Genomic DNA, 12,500 nt, shown 5'->3' with positions numbered 1-12,500 from the left:
AGCAAAAGGAAATGACTTCAACCTCCTGAACAGCAGGGGGCTAATCCCCTACAACTCTCGTCAAGCTGCGTCTGTTCACCCTCAGACCTTCACCTTCGGATCTCCAGTGAGTTCAGGCCAAACGTCTGCTGGAGCTTGTAGGTCCAGGGTTGGCCGTACGGACTCAGGGACACTCCGTCCTTGTACCTGGGGACGGAGGGGGTTAAAGACAGAAGCAATGACCAGGAGCTAAGCAGGCAGACCGCCCGGGGCAGTAGTAGTACCCATGCATTCCATATGTATATCGCTGCTACTTAACAGTTTGGGCAAAAACCCTCTGCCCTGCCAATCATAAAGTGCCCTGAGGGGTCCACGTCGCATCTCTGTGCCAACCCCCCCCCCCTCCCCTCCACCCCCCCCACCCCCTTCCCCCCCGCTCTGTCTGTACACGTCCCTGGTTAGCTTGGCTGGTTCGCTTGATCTCCCATTCCTTCTTGAGTTTCGTCTCAAGTCGACTCCAGGCCCTCAGACCTCCCTGGGGGAGGCGTGTGGCATTTGGGATGGTTAAACCCACGCCCGCCTTGGGTCACCTGGTTCACAGACTCGGCCATGAATACTGAACACACACACGGTGTGTATCTGCTAGATATGGAGATCAAGGGCGACAGTGACAGGGAAACACCCTAGGCTGATGCAGAAGCATATCAGGTCATTCGAATCACAAATATAGAGCGATATGAATCCGCTCAGGAATCAAAACAATTTCAATTATCATTAGTCATTAGTGTCAATACCTGATACCGGATACCAGTTTTCCTGTTTATCCGTAGCCTTGTGTTTAGCCTTAGTGTTGCTAGCCGAGAAGCAATCTGCATTGGTGAGCAAATAATCCACATGTCAAGCTACAAACCAGCTCCATATAAAATCTGGATATTATGTACAGAATCTGAAAATGTGGGGCGCTTAGGTGGCGTAGCGGGTTAAGCGCTGACCATGTAACCGCAGGGTCCCCGGTTCAATTCCGGCCGGGGACATATCCTGCATGTCATCCCTCCTCTCTCTCTCTCACCCATCCTTCCTGTCTAAATCTTCACTGTAACTGTCAAATAAAATGAAAAATATGAGTGGGACTGCCCCACTCAGAAAAAATAACTTAAAAAAAAAAAAGAATCAGAAAACCTAATTGACATGCAGCAAATGTCACTAGAAAATAATTCTTGGTTACAAAAACATCGGAGTTCAAGTTTTAGTTGCCCCCAGAGCAGTTGTAGATGCCCACAGAGATGGGTAGAGTGCAGGTGGTTAGCCTGGAGTGTGTTGGAGAGAGAGGTCCTCACCAGGTGACCTGCGGGGGGGGGCAGCCCTGCACCGTGCAGGACAGTTTGACCCCCATGCCTTCCCACACGGTGTGGGCTCTCAGTGGGATGGGGAAGTCGGGGGCCTTCCTGCTCAGGTCCTCCAGATACTTCAGGTGGAGGGAAGCCTTCGTCTCCGCCTGCAACACACACACACAGTTCATAGAGGGAGCGTTGTAAATAAATCATCTTATTTGTCACTTCACTGCACATGTCATGTACTATTTGTTGTCACTTCTTTATTATTTTATAATATCAATTATTTCATATTATTTAATTATGAAGGCCTATTGCCTTATTGTCTTGTGCTGCATTATACAACAGTTAGTTCCGACCAAGTAATTTGATTGGACGAGAGGCATTCCATGAGTGCTGATATACAGTATAACAGCACTGGGACTTTTAACTATATGTATCACTCCCAAATAACCGTTAATATCAAAGTAGCTAGCCTGCAGATGTTTGTGTTCAGGTTACTAGGCAACAGTCCAGTTGCGGAACTATTTTTTGTTGACGGAGCCAAAATAAATGATTAAATAAACAAACAAATCATAATCTGTTGTCACTTATTAACTGTTAGTGTTAACTAATAAATTGCGCTGTAGAACTGTTGTATAAAAGCAATATCACACTCGAGGTCGTGCTGTTATACTGAATATCAGGCCTGCGGCCTCGTACCTACGACCCAATCACAGCCGTGCTGATATTCAGTATAACACACTCCCTCTCGTGTGATATTGCTTAAATGTCAGGAACCGATGCCTAAGGATTTTACACTCTTACACTTGTGTAATGTGATGTAGCAATGAACTTGAAACTTGAAACTTTAGCAGGTTTAAAAAATGGCTCTACACAAACAATTACTGATCAACGAGGCTGAGACAGGAAACTTGGCAAACACAGAGAGAGAATGCTCAGAGAAGAGAAGCCATGGGAGACAGATAGGTGATACAGGGTTAGACTTAGAAATATACTTTCTGAATTGTAATTCCATGTTTTATATATTTTATTTTATTTAGCATGGACTTCATTCACTACACATTCATTATCATTCCATGTGGCTGTATCTCTGTATATGCAGAGTTAAGAGCGGACTCCTACCTGCTTGCGTAGGGCCATGCGGTCGCCTCGCGTGCGGAGCGCCTGCTGGTTCCTGATCACCTCCACCTCCACCTTCTCTGCCTCGTTGCCAAACAGGGTCCACTTGCACCTCTGACTCAGCTCCTCTGAGGCCATGGTTTCTTGCAGCACCTCCCTATTGGGCCACAACACCAATGTTCATACTAGTAGGACAACACCAATGTCCATACCAGTAGGGGATTAGGGGGGCACAGTCCATTCCATGCATTACAACGCGCCCGTCCTCCAATTTCTACCTCCACCAGCCTCCAGATTCAGATTCAGATTCAGACAACTTTATCGATCCCACTGGGGGCGATTCATTTGTAGCTTTACTCCTCATTCAGACACCAACAACAACATACAACAGGACAACGTCATGTCAAGCACAGGTCAGTAAACAGGCAACTACGTCATTAAAGGGCACCTTTTAGATGTGTATCTTTTTTTTTAAAGAAATCAGAAAAAACAACAACTACTCGACTAAGAACAGTGTTATTGTTCAAGTAAGTCTACTTGAAGTGAAGTGATCACCATCTGAGTTCAGTAGTCTGATAGCTGAAGGGATAAAAGGTTTGGAGTGACGGTTGGTCTTGCTCCGAGGAACATTAAAACGACGTGTTATACCACTGTGTATCCACTGTGTTATACTCCACTGTACTAGTATGTACAGAACGCATGGCCGGTGCATGGCTTCATCCTAACAGGCATGGTAGTGTGGATATTGAAACATAACTCCCAATAATTCCTCTTTTAGAAAAACACAAAAAGTTGTGTTGTCAGGGGTTGTGTAAGATATGTCCATAACTGGGGAAACGCTCCCAGGATTTAAATGTTGCCATGGTTTCATCCACTGTGAGTCCTCCTCATCTCCCTTCCTTCCTTTCATCTCTCATTCTACATCTCCTGTGTTACTGTGTTGCAATATGCAGTCATGTTGTCAACAGTATATTTAGGGTTAATACACTTTTCATATTTCTTTAATTTTTTTACTGTATCTATCTTCAGACCATGGCAACAAATGTTGTTGTCAAGGCAATGACGCAGCTTCCTTGGCTTGAGCTTATAGTTTGGCTGAGAGGATAGAACAGACAACAAACTGTGAAAAATACAGTGAAATAAATCACACAGCTCTCACCTGCCTAGTGCCTATATATATATATATATATATCACTGAGCACAACGCTGTCATCACAGCCTCCTCTGCCATTACAGTCCCACAGGGTGGTCCATCCCCGGGAAACAAACAGCATTCTGACATCCATTCCTGCTGCTTGAACTTCTCAACGTGTCTGAATCCATTAAAAGATAATCCTGTGACATTTAGGGGATTGTCATTTAAGTCTTTTTGAGGTGGTCAGTCTGCTGCTTCCAGGCCCCGTTTGCACTTCTATATGTAAATGACACACACACACACGCACACACACACACCACTCACACACACACACCACACACACACACACACACCACACACACACACACACACACACACACACACCACACACACACACACCACACACACACACACACCACACACACACTCACACACACACCACACACGCACGCACACACACACACACACCACACACACACGCACACACACACACACACCACACACACACGCACACACACACACACACACGCACGCGCACACGCACACACACACACACACACACACACACCACACACACACACACACACACACACACACACACACACACACACACACACACACACACACTGGTACTATTCCGTATTCACTTTTATTTCCTCTTTATCATTCAGAGCACACCCCCTAGTGGCCCATCACACCCCTGCAGTCGACCATCAAAAGCGCCATATGCCTTTTATCACACGCTCGACTTTTATCTCCAGAGGGGTGGAGATCACGTCCCGTAGCCTGACACACAGTCCTCTAGGCTCTGTGGTTTGAAAGAGCACACTCGCACCCATGCCCACGAAGGCACGCATGCACGCACGCACACACGCACACAAGCACACACCCACTCATGCACGCACACGCACACACACACACTCATGCACGCACACACGCACGCGCACGCACGGATGCACACACACACCCACTCACGCACGCACACACACACGCACGCACGCACACACACACACACACACACACACACACACACACACACACACACACACACACACACACACACACACACACACACACATATATAAAAAAGGGCATTTGGAGAGAAACCAGTGACAGCTCTGAAATAATGTGAAAGCAGCACGGCCACAACGGTATGGGGAGATTATGCAGCTACACTAGCATTAGCATAAAGCTCTGGGGAGGTGTGTGTGTGTGTGTGTGTGTGTGTGTGTGTGTGTGTGTGTGTGTGTGTGTGTGTGTGTGTATGTTGTGTTAGTCTCACACAATCTGGCGTATTTCCTTTCTGTGATCACTGGTTTATCCTCTCTCGTATAGGCCACACACACCGGCAGATTCTGTCCTTTGATGGCTGCAGTATCACACATACCGACATTGCCGATTCGCATCAGTGTGAAAGAAACGCTTCACACGCTGAATGTATATTAGCTTCAGAGATCCAAGGAAGCTAATCGCCTTAGCTCAGCTATCACTCAAACTGCTGTGTCATTGCTTATATGCACTAGTACGTCGTCAGGGTTTGTGATGGGCCCGGCTTCTGTGTTCATTTCTGTTTCCTCTTTCTAATTCAGAGCACACGCCCCTCTAGTGGGCCATCGCACCCCTACAGCGATACGATCAAAAGCTCCATATGCCTTTTATCACACGCTAGGATTCTATCTAGACGGGTGGGGGTCATGTCCCGTAGTCTGACATACAGTCCACTGAGTTCTGTGGTCAGAAAGCACACACGCACGCACGCACACATGCACGCACACACTCACACACACACGCACACGCACACGCACACACACACACACACACACACACACACACACACACACACGCACACACACACACACACACACACACACACACAGGAAATGCCCCTTTAAACACGTCTGGCCAGTAAATACATCTAGATGAAAGAGTCTTACTGACTTCCTTTGCTTGAAGTTACATCTCAATATACTGTCATGCTGCTGGGAGCACCTGATCTCCACACACAACAGTTTGGTGTGGTCGTAGGAAAGACGCAGAAGAACTAGAGGCGATGTGTTCCGATCCAGAGAGAGAATCATGCCGTTCCCATGCGCAGGGTGAGTCAGCCTGGGGAACCACTATGTAGTGCATCAGCCTAGGGAGCCACTATGTAGTGCATCAGCCTAGGGGACCACTGTGTAGTGCATCAGCCTAGGGAGCCACTATGTAGTGCATCAGCCTAGGGGACCACTATGTAGTGCATCAGCCTAGGGAAACACTATGTAGTGCATCAGCCTAGGGAGCCACTATGTAGTGCATCAGCCTAGGGAGCCACTATGTAGTGCATCAGCCTAGGGAGCCACTATGTAGTGTATCAGCCTAGGGAACCACTATGTAGTGCATCAGCCTAGGGAACCACTATGTAGTGCATCAGCCTAGGGAACCACTATGTAGTGCATCAGCCTAGGGGACCACTGTGTAGTGCATCAGCCTAGGGAACCACTATGGAGTGCATCAGCCTAGGGAACCACTATGTAGTGCATCAGCCTAGGGGACCACTATGTAGTGCATCAGCCTAGGGAACCACTATGTAGTGCATCAGCCTAGGGAACCACTATGTAGTGCATCAGCCTAGGGAACCACTATGTAGTGCATCAGCCTAGGGAACCACTATGGAGTGCATCAGGCTAGGGGACCACTATGTAGTGCATCAGCCTAGGGAACACTATGTAGTGCATCAGCCTAGGGGACCACTATGTAGTGCATCAGCCTAGGGGACCACTCTGTAGTGCATCAGCCTAGGGAACCACTATGTAGTGCATCAGCCCAGGGAACCACTATGTAGTGCATCAGCCCAGGGAACCACTATGTAGTGCATCAGCCCAGGGAACCACTATGTAGTGCATCAGCCTAGGGAAACACTCTGTAGTTCATCAGCCTAGGGAACCACTATGTAGTGCATCAGCCTAGGGAACCACTCTGTAGTGCATCAGCCTAGGGAACCACTATGTAGTGCATCAGCCTAGGGAAACACTATGTAGTGCGTTGAGTAAAAACATGTTTTGTCCCAGAATGCCCTGCAGCAGCAGCATCAAAGTGTCATGTATCTCAGTCGCTCACACAGCAGAGATGTAAACAAAAGATCTCCGCCACACATTTATGCTAAGCAACACATTTATGCTAAGCAACACATTTATGCTAAGCATTAAGCAGCTAGATGCAGTATTTGCATCTGGTATACGTTCATTTTAGCCCTATTTATGTGAGTCTTTATCTTTATCTTTATCTTTATATCAGCCTTATATCAGAAGATTAGTAGGGAAACATGTGATTGATAGGACTTGACAAATATTTATATTTTACAAAGAATGCACACTTGAAATATTATGACTTATATAAAAACGTTTTTTCTTTTTTTTTCTGCAATCCTCTCTCAGCTCTACCCATGACTGTTGAGAACACTTCTCAACGCTCCATTTCCATTTGTAAAGTGGGTTAGGGTTACACCTGTTGTTTCCTAGGCTTACGCCCAGACGGCAGATCTCTTTGAAGTTCACATTTTCATTCCTTCAAATGTCTGAATACTCTGAGCAGTGCCCTGTGCAAAGGAATAACTGGCCTGATTGGAACTCCCCCAGAAAACACAAGCAGGGGTGAAATGAGGATGCACGTCAATCACACGTTATTAGCCAGTAATTGGAGTTAGAGATAGAGAGAGAGCACGGTGTTCTTCTGTTGTACGCAAATCAAAACAAATGTCATGCTACCCCCTCTCGTGGCGATAAGGACTCCCAGAAATAGAGCTCTGCCAATCCGTGAAGGGCTCAGCATTCATCCTCACATCCTTCTAAACTCACCCAAGGAGGATTTCATCATCTTCAGCTTCTCCAGGGCTGAATGTCTTTCTTCCTACCCGAAATACCCCTCCCTCCCTCCCTCCCTCCCTCCCTCCCTCCCTCCCTCCCTCCCTCCATCCATCCCTCCCTCCTTCCCTCCCTCCCTCCCTCCCTCCATCCCTCCCTCCCTCCATCCCTCCCTCCCTCCCTCCCTCCATCCCGCCACCCATCCATCCAGCTCCCTCCTCGTCTCTCTCCTGGGGAAAAGGCTTTATGTCTGCTTCCAGGGAGACAATGTGCTTCCGAGGGAGAACGACCTTGTTAATGAATACGGTAAAAACCTCACCTACCAGGCAGAGGAATGAAAAGGTGAGACCTGGGCAGTGAATCGGAGCTAAGCTCTGAATTAGCAACCGGCCCGCTGGGGCCGGAAGAAGGACAAGGGGGCACATGTCGAGATGCCAACAAGATGGCGGGAATGTCGGCACAGCTGAGGCTCATTACTGGCATGTCCTCAGGCTTTTCTCTCTCAAGTGATCTCTCCAGAACTTTCCTTCTTGTTCAATTCCCTCTTCCTGCATCTCTATCCTGTCACACTAATCTTTTCCTCTTTTTTTTCTCCGATACTTCTCTTCTTCTCTCTCTGTCTCTCTCTTCATCGCTGCCAGAAAGCTACAGTACCTCAGCTTTCTTGGTAGTTATGGAGAACATAGTTCACACTGCAGAATATAGGGAGTTCAGCCCATGTAACTAAACAACCACTTTTTTTAATCAGTCATAAACAAGAGAAAACACGTTTATATCCTTTCAATTGGTACACAAAGTGCATGTCCCGTAGAGAGCCACTAGGTTCTGCTAAGCAAATCATGTTACGACTGCCTTCCTGTTCACTGTGACCTAAACCTTTCCCTCTATTATTATGTTTTAGATGTATGACATTCACATCCTTTCCAGGACAGCTGCGTATTCAGTCCCTGTTGTCCCGGTGACGTAACGGAAGAGACAAGATGCATCCGACATCTTTCTAATCCTCCTCGGCCTCCTTTCTATTCTTGTTCAATAACATCAACAAACGTCGTCGGTTTGCTTGTGACTAAGTTGATGACGATCGCCTCCGTGATCACAGGCTTCCAGGATGCCAGGATGTGAGGTCATAATAGCCACAGCTGGGCTTTGTCAGGGACACAGAAAGCCGGGGGAGGAGGGAGGAGGGAGGAGGGGAGTGCTGCTATGCTTCATTGATTCTTCCGAAGGCCCTTGAACTGAAGGACCAACACCAACTGAACTTGACCTGCTCATCTTTCGTGTTGTGTATGGCGCAGTGGGAGGATGTGCGGAGGATGTGAAGGACGCGGAGGCTTGTGGCTTTTTGATGACGTCCCATTGGCTTTCATGGCAGGCATTGCTAGCTGTCGCAGCATGCATAGAGGCATGAATCATAAAGGAAGTCCTCCACAGCCCTGGGCCTATTCTACTGCTGCTGGGGGATCAGCTTGTGAAGAACACCACCAGGCACAGATGAATTAGTCAGGACTGAGAGGAAGAAGTGGAGGAAGAGACACGCGGCAGACAGGCCATTGTGCTCACTGAAGGGTTGGAGTTGGATGGAGGTTGTGCAGTTTGGATTGGGCCTCTATAGCGTCATAGATTTGCTGCTGGCAACTTTGGCTGTTCTTCTTCTTCTTCTTCTTCTTCTTGACATGTAATAACGTGTGTTATTGCAGTTTGCTCTTGTTTCAGATGGCTGTTGTACACAGTAGTCAAACTAACAATACTTTAATCAACACTCATGAATACTTTAATACATCATCTGGTCTAATATTGGTTGAAAATGTTTAACTCTTGATATATAATTCTTTGTTAAACTACAGCTATAGAGTGGCATAGGCCTACCGTGTTTTTATGATGGATAAAGTGATCAGAAATCATGCTGTATGGCTGGTAGTTGGGCCTGTTGCCACATATAAGGGTTAGGGTTAGCGTACCATGTCCTGTGGCGGGGGAACTTGCCGATGTCCAGGATCTCCTTGACAGACATCACGTCCGCAGGGATGATGGGGTAGAAGTCAGAGTAGGAAGCCTCCTCATCACTGACGCAGAACACGGGGTATGAAAGAAGACAAGAACAAGAACATATTAGATTAATTGAGAACTTCATTGAATTAGACATTATATACATATACATATGTATGTAAATATATTCATACATATTTACTTTCCCTGTTTGATGGGGATGAGGTTTTTAATCTGAGGCTAGATGCTCGTGTTTATTCCAAGGCTGTTTTGACCTTCTAGTTTCTCCCAATCAAGTCTAGTCAGAATGACGCTGCTGTTCTGTGTCTGGCCAGCAGGGGAGGCTACACCATCAGAGGGGGGTTCTAACATAATTAGCTTGCACATAATAACATAATAATGCTGCACTTTGTTTTATTGAAGTACCTTTAGACTGCTTTCAAAGATGGCTTTCTTTTTACCATTAGGCTAAAATATATTACCCACATCACTCTTTCTTGGATATTATTCATCTTGTCTAAACAATGAAGGATAGTGTTGGCACGATGCCAACAGAATACACTGAAAAGGATGAGACAACAACCATATAAACTCTGGAGTACAGTAACCGCTTAGAGAGAGCCGGAGTGCAGCCTTGACATAGAGTCCTTTCTGAATTATGATGTCAACGTTCGTTGGCCACACTAAGGCCCATCTCTACAGCCCATAGCCAGGGGCGGTTTTAGGATCGTAGGAGATCCGGGGCTTAGCCCAGAGGGAGAATGTAATGTGCGCGCGGAGCGCGCCTGAAAATTTTGCCTTCAACCTTCAACTTACCGCCACCTTAAAGCGGACAAAAGGCACTGGAGAACACATATACATTCACACCCTTTAATGAAGCAAACTAATTGTGGTGGTTCTGGGCACAGAGGGAGGTCAGCACACGTAGCTCCCCCTGTCAGTCAGTCACCATCATTTATATTTGTATAGAATTACATAATTGATGGGCTGAGGCTAGTTATGTTACAGTATGTATATCAGGGCAGACTCTGTGCTCACCACTTATATTGTATTTAGAGTCTTGTCCTGTGTTATATGACGATATATTACATGTATTGTTGGCCTGTGTATAGTACTGTGAAATCAAATCCCCCCTGGGACATTAAACAAACTTAGTTAGTTAGCGTTACATCTTAGGATAGATTTGAGTCATGTTCTGTATACATACATACTACCATAAGGGCATACTTAATGTGGTTACTCCATGTTTACTAGCTGTAACATTAACGTTACATCATTCTTTTTCACTTGTTACTCAGTCAACCAGAGTGCAGATATCAAAGACTATCAGCCTGTTATTCACTTTATTTGTATAAGTATTATCCTTTGTTTGATTTCTTACCATGTACCGTAACAGTACCTTGCTATGTTTCATTTTCATTATAACATAACGTTATGTTATGATAGCCAGCTAGCATCAGCAAACCGGAAAAGTAGTGTCAGTGAGTCAGTCACCTTTCTAATAAGATTCACAAACCTGAAACATCATCTATGTCATCACTGCTGGTGATGTCATTCTTGCTGCTGATACTGCTGCTGCAACAGTTCTTGGCGCTTGTTTTGTTGAAAACAACTTTGGGATATCCATCCTTACAATTTTGCAAGTCAGGCACTGATTGAGATCACTTCTTCTTCAGGGCAGGGCAGGCTACGCAGTACGCAGGCTAATGTCGCGCAGCTGCTGCCTCTCTGTTGGACTCCGGTACTGCACGTTACTCAAAAAAAATATATTTTTAAAAATTTAAAAAAAAAAAAAATTTAAGTAAAACATTCGGGGCTTTTCAGAAAACATCCGGGGCTTGAGCCCCAGTAGCCACCCCCTAGCGCCGCCCCTGCCCATAGCACTAAAGGCTTACGTATGGCTCAACAACCGACCACAGGACAACGGGATGGAATTTAGTGGACTGTGCACTGTTGTTGCTAGACACAGTCGTGAAAAGGATATTTTAATGATATCATCTATCATTTGCCTGAGTAGCAATCTAAGCAAGATAGAAGATAAGAATATGAAAAGACCAATACATTTTGTGTTGAATTATTACAATGGTAATATTCTAAAAAGCTTGTAAAAGCTTTTATCTTTGCATCAGCAATACAGCTGTAGCAATTAGGGCATGAATCAAATGAATCATGTCTATGAATGTCTATGTCCTTTTAAGCTTATTTCGACAAATGAGTATTGTGTTAAATATTTTAACATCCCTGATTTCATGGATCATCAATCTTAAAGAAACACCCCCCCCCCCCGAAACTGCAGTTGGCGTGACCTAAAGTAACCTGGTTTAGGTATGCCATGTGGGGCCTTTGTCTAGATCTAGTCAGGCAAGGCTACAGCTGACCTGTTTTCGGTCAACTGAGAACAAACTGATAATCATCTTCTGCTTCTGCTAGTTCCCCCTCTGTTCCTCTTCTCCAGTGGTGCATACACACACACACACACACACACACACACACACACACACACACACACACACACACACACACACACCTGTATTGTCTTTTGGGAGGTTATATCACCATTAGGGAACTAGAAGTGGGTCAGGGGCGGCTGTGGCTCAGGAGGTAGAGCCGGCATCTAATGATCTGTAGTTCGGCGGTTTGATCCCCGGCTGGCCATGTGTCGGGGTGTCCTTGGGCAAGACACCGAACCCCAAATTGCTCCCAATGAGTGGGGTCGGCGCCTTGCATGGCAGTTTGCCGCCACTGGTGTGTGAATGTGTGTGTGTGAATGGGTGAATGGGAGGCCGTTGTAAAGCGCTTTGGAATAAGGCATAGCTATATAACTGCAGCCCGTTTACCATAAAGGTTGTGTGTTGTATGGACCCTTGCTCTGAACACAGCTACAGGGTCATTGATGATAACAAGGATGGTTTTTGTACTGTGGATTCTGGATTCAAATCAATGCAGGGCATGGCTCATTTTAAATGCAACATTGCATTCAATTGTCATTGCATGTAATCATTTTACACATTACATTTTTTTCAATCGAAAACCAGTGTTAAGGATCTTTAGCAATGCTAACCTAGCCTTGGGTGCAAACCTTTTTGTTTGAAAAACCCCACAAAG

At 46.0% G+C, this 12,500-nt stretch overlaps 1 protein-coding gene across 1 annotated transcript in view; it reads right to left on the bottom strand.

Moving 5' to 3' along the window:
* myom3 (myomesin 3) overlaps positions 1 to 12,500 on the bottom strand; it is a gene marked incomplete at its 5' end in the record, with an annotated part of 47,651 nt that overhangs the window by 31,137 nt on the left and 4,014 nt on the right. The window contains 4 exons of the mRNA XM_080540776.1: positions 94 to 186; positions 1,317 to 1,474; positions 2,436 to 2,589; positions 9,368 to 9,472. Coding sequence (XP_080396902.1) covers positions 94 to 186; positions 1,317 to 1,474; positions 2,436 to 2,589; positions 9,368 to 9,472 — 510 coding nt within the window. The remainder of the gene's footprint in view (positions 1 to 93; positions 187 to 1,316; positions 1,475 to 2,435; positions 2,590 to 9,367; positions 9,473 to 12,500) is intronic.

This window comes from Nansenia antarctica, assembly GCF_963989245.1.
Source record: "Nansenia antarctica genome assembly, chromosome: 10".
Taxonomy (NCBI): domain Eukaryota; kingdom Metazoa; phylum Chordata; class Actinopteri; order Argentiniformes; family Microstomatidae; genus Nansenia; species Nansenia antarctica.
The sequence above is the reverse complement of the archived record's forward strand: the minus strand, read 5'-3'. Positions and strand labels throughout refer to the sequence as shown.